Source organism: Palaemon carinicauda, chromosome 15 (assembly GCF_036898095.1).
Source record: "Palaemon carinicauda isolate YSFRI2023 chromosome 15, ASM3689809v2, whole genome shotgun sequence".
Lineage (NCBI taxonomy): Eukaryota > Metazoa > Arthropoda > Malacostraca > Decapoda > Palaemonidae > Palaemon > Palaemon carinicauda.
The window spans coordinates 126,706,624-126,708,834 of NC_090739.1; the positions used below are offsets into that span (position 1 = coordinate 126,706,624).

At 38.2% G+C, this 2,211-nt stretch overlaps 1 protein-coding gene across 2 annotated transcripts in view; it reads right to left on the reverse strand.

Moving 5' to 3' along the window:
* Positions 1 to 546: 546 nt before the first annotated feature.
* Positions 547 to 2,211, reverse strand: part of LOC137654725 (sodium-coupled monocarboxylate transporter 1-like) — a 70,425-nt gene continuing 68,760 nt past the window's right edge. For both annotated transcript variants that reach the window (XM_068388629.1, XM_068388628.1), the window contains exon 12: positions 547 to 1,433. In XM_068388629.1, coding sequence (XP_068244730.1) covers positions 1,156 to 1,433 — 278 coding nt within the window. In that variant the 3' untranslated portion in view covers positions 547 to 1,155. The remainder of the gene's footprint in view (positions 1,434 to 2,211) is intronic.

A 2,211-nucleotide genomic window follows, 5' to 3' on the forward strand; every position in this document is an offset into this window, starting at 1 on the left:
ATCACAGTTCATCAGACGCATGGTCAAAAACTCAATTTTTACTAAGTTTGAGACCAACTTACACGCTTAACCAGTCACTCTCGCATCTCCATATTCTCACACAACGGTAGCTTTGATTATCAAAAACTATCTACATATGTCTTCTAGTCACATGGCCATTTTATGAGGGAATGATTAGAATGAAATCAAAGGTCATCATACTCGTTAGAGAAAACAAAAAGAAAGTTAAAGTGGAAGCTTGATGCTCTTGTGTAAAATACCAAGAGCTACTGAAACACGCAAACAAACCTTAGCTGTCTTTCACAAACAGCAATTAGGTTAGAAATGTAACGTGAGAGCCAATATAGCAAAAGCATGATATCACCCGTCATATACAGAGTTCAGTAGCCCTGTGCATGTAAGTACATTATTTTTTCGTCTGGAACTTTGAAGTAATTGAACGAATTTCGGTGCCTGAAACTAGGTTGCCTCGTATAGGACTTTCTAAAATAGTCTAACATACCTATATTTTCCCTTTGATAAACTAAATGCATATATGTGTGTAGATTGTTATTTAAAAAAAAAAAACAACTCTTTCTCTTTCTCGGTTTTAGCAATTGCATAATCACTTCACCAACGAAAGGTCCCAAGTTCGATCTCCCCTAAACCCATTGTGGGTCTTTTTAACTGAAACATGAATTCTGTTTCTGGTGGACAACTGAAGGCTTTGGGGCGCAGCAGCCGTTTTGAGATAGAAAGAGAAGACAAGCAGAATTACTGTATGTAAAATATATATCTATAAGCTATTAATGACAACATATAACTAAAACAAATGGAGTATCTCGACTAGGACACTCTTCACCAAATATCCCATTTCCCTCCCAACTCTATAATTCCAGAAGCTGATCTTTTTCTGTTCGCTTTCTGCAACATATAACCAAAACAAATGGAGTATCTCGACAAGGATACTCTTCACCAAATATCCCATTTTCCCTCTCAATTCTATAATTCAAGAAGCTGATCTGTTTCTGTTCGCTTTCTGCAACATATAACTAAAACAAATGGAGTATCTCGACAAGGATACTCTTCACCAAATATCCCATTTCCCTCCCAACTCTATAATTCAAGAAGCTGATCTTTCTGTTCGTTTTCTGGAATAATTGTACAAGATCAGTCTCATCTCTGAAGGTCGTCTGATTTTTCGCGGGTCTCGGCACCCTCGGTACAATCGACGAATCCGCTGGCTATCTTGCCATCCAGTGCTACGTCCTCCACTGCTCGCTGCGTCTGGTTTTCCGGATCTTCCTGCGTCTTCGAGCTCTCGAAATCTTGCAGTTTGGTCTTGATACTCAGGAGTTCCGTCGAGTCGGCTTTGTTCCCGTAGAGTTTGCAGTAGATTTTGAAGCATGTCTTATTCACCAGTCTGAGGTCCACTTCCGATGGTTTTATGGGACCTGGGCATTGATGATAATGAATATGATTAAATGAATTGACTTTTACCTTTTATAGAGATAAGATACGGAATGAAGTAATTAGGGGTACCACAGGAGTTAGAGAACTATCAGATAAGATCCAAGAAAGTAGACTGAGGTGGTATGGTCATGTCATGAGAAGAGATGAACAGTATATTGGGAGGAGAGGGGTGGAAATGGAGGTACAGGGAACGAGAAGGAGAGGGAGACCAAAGGGAAGGTGGTTGGACTGTATCAAGGATGACCTTCGATCGAAGGGATTAGCCGGTGATGAGGTGTGGGACAGAGGTAGATGGAGAAAGCTGGTCAGAAACATGAACCCCACATAAAAGTGGGAAAAGATGCAGACAAAGAAGAAGAAGAATTTTAACCTTTTATAGAATTTTTATATCATGCAGGTTTAATTAACCTTGGTTCCAATTAGGTATTGAGGGACGGGAATGAGGCAAATTTATTCATTGATATGAAATATTTTGGGGGTAATAATTATAAAACTACCAATGAAGTAACCCTGAAATTATAATAGGGCTCTCCACAAGTTGCACAATAAAAAAGGATATTTTATGCTATTTTTGTATATTTGTATAAAACTACATCCGACTTTGAGAACTGGTCAAGGGACAATGTCAGTTAGGGGTTCCAAATATATCAGTATTATCAAGATATGTTGACGAAATGGAATATTGATATTAATTACCACATTCAAAAACGATTGACAAAATTGAATAATATTAATTACCACATCAAAAAAACGATTGGC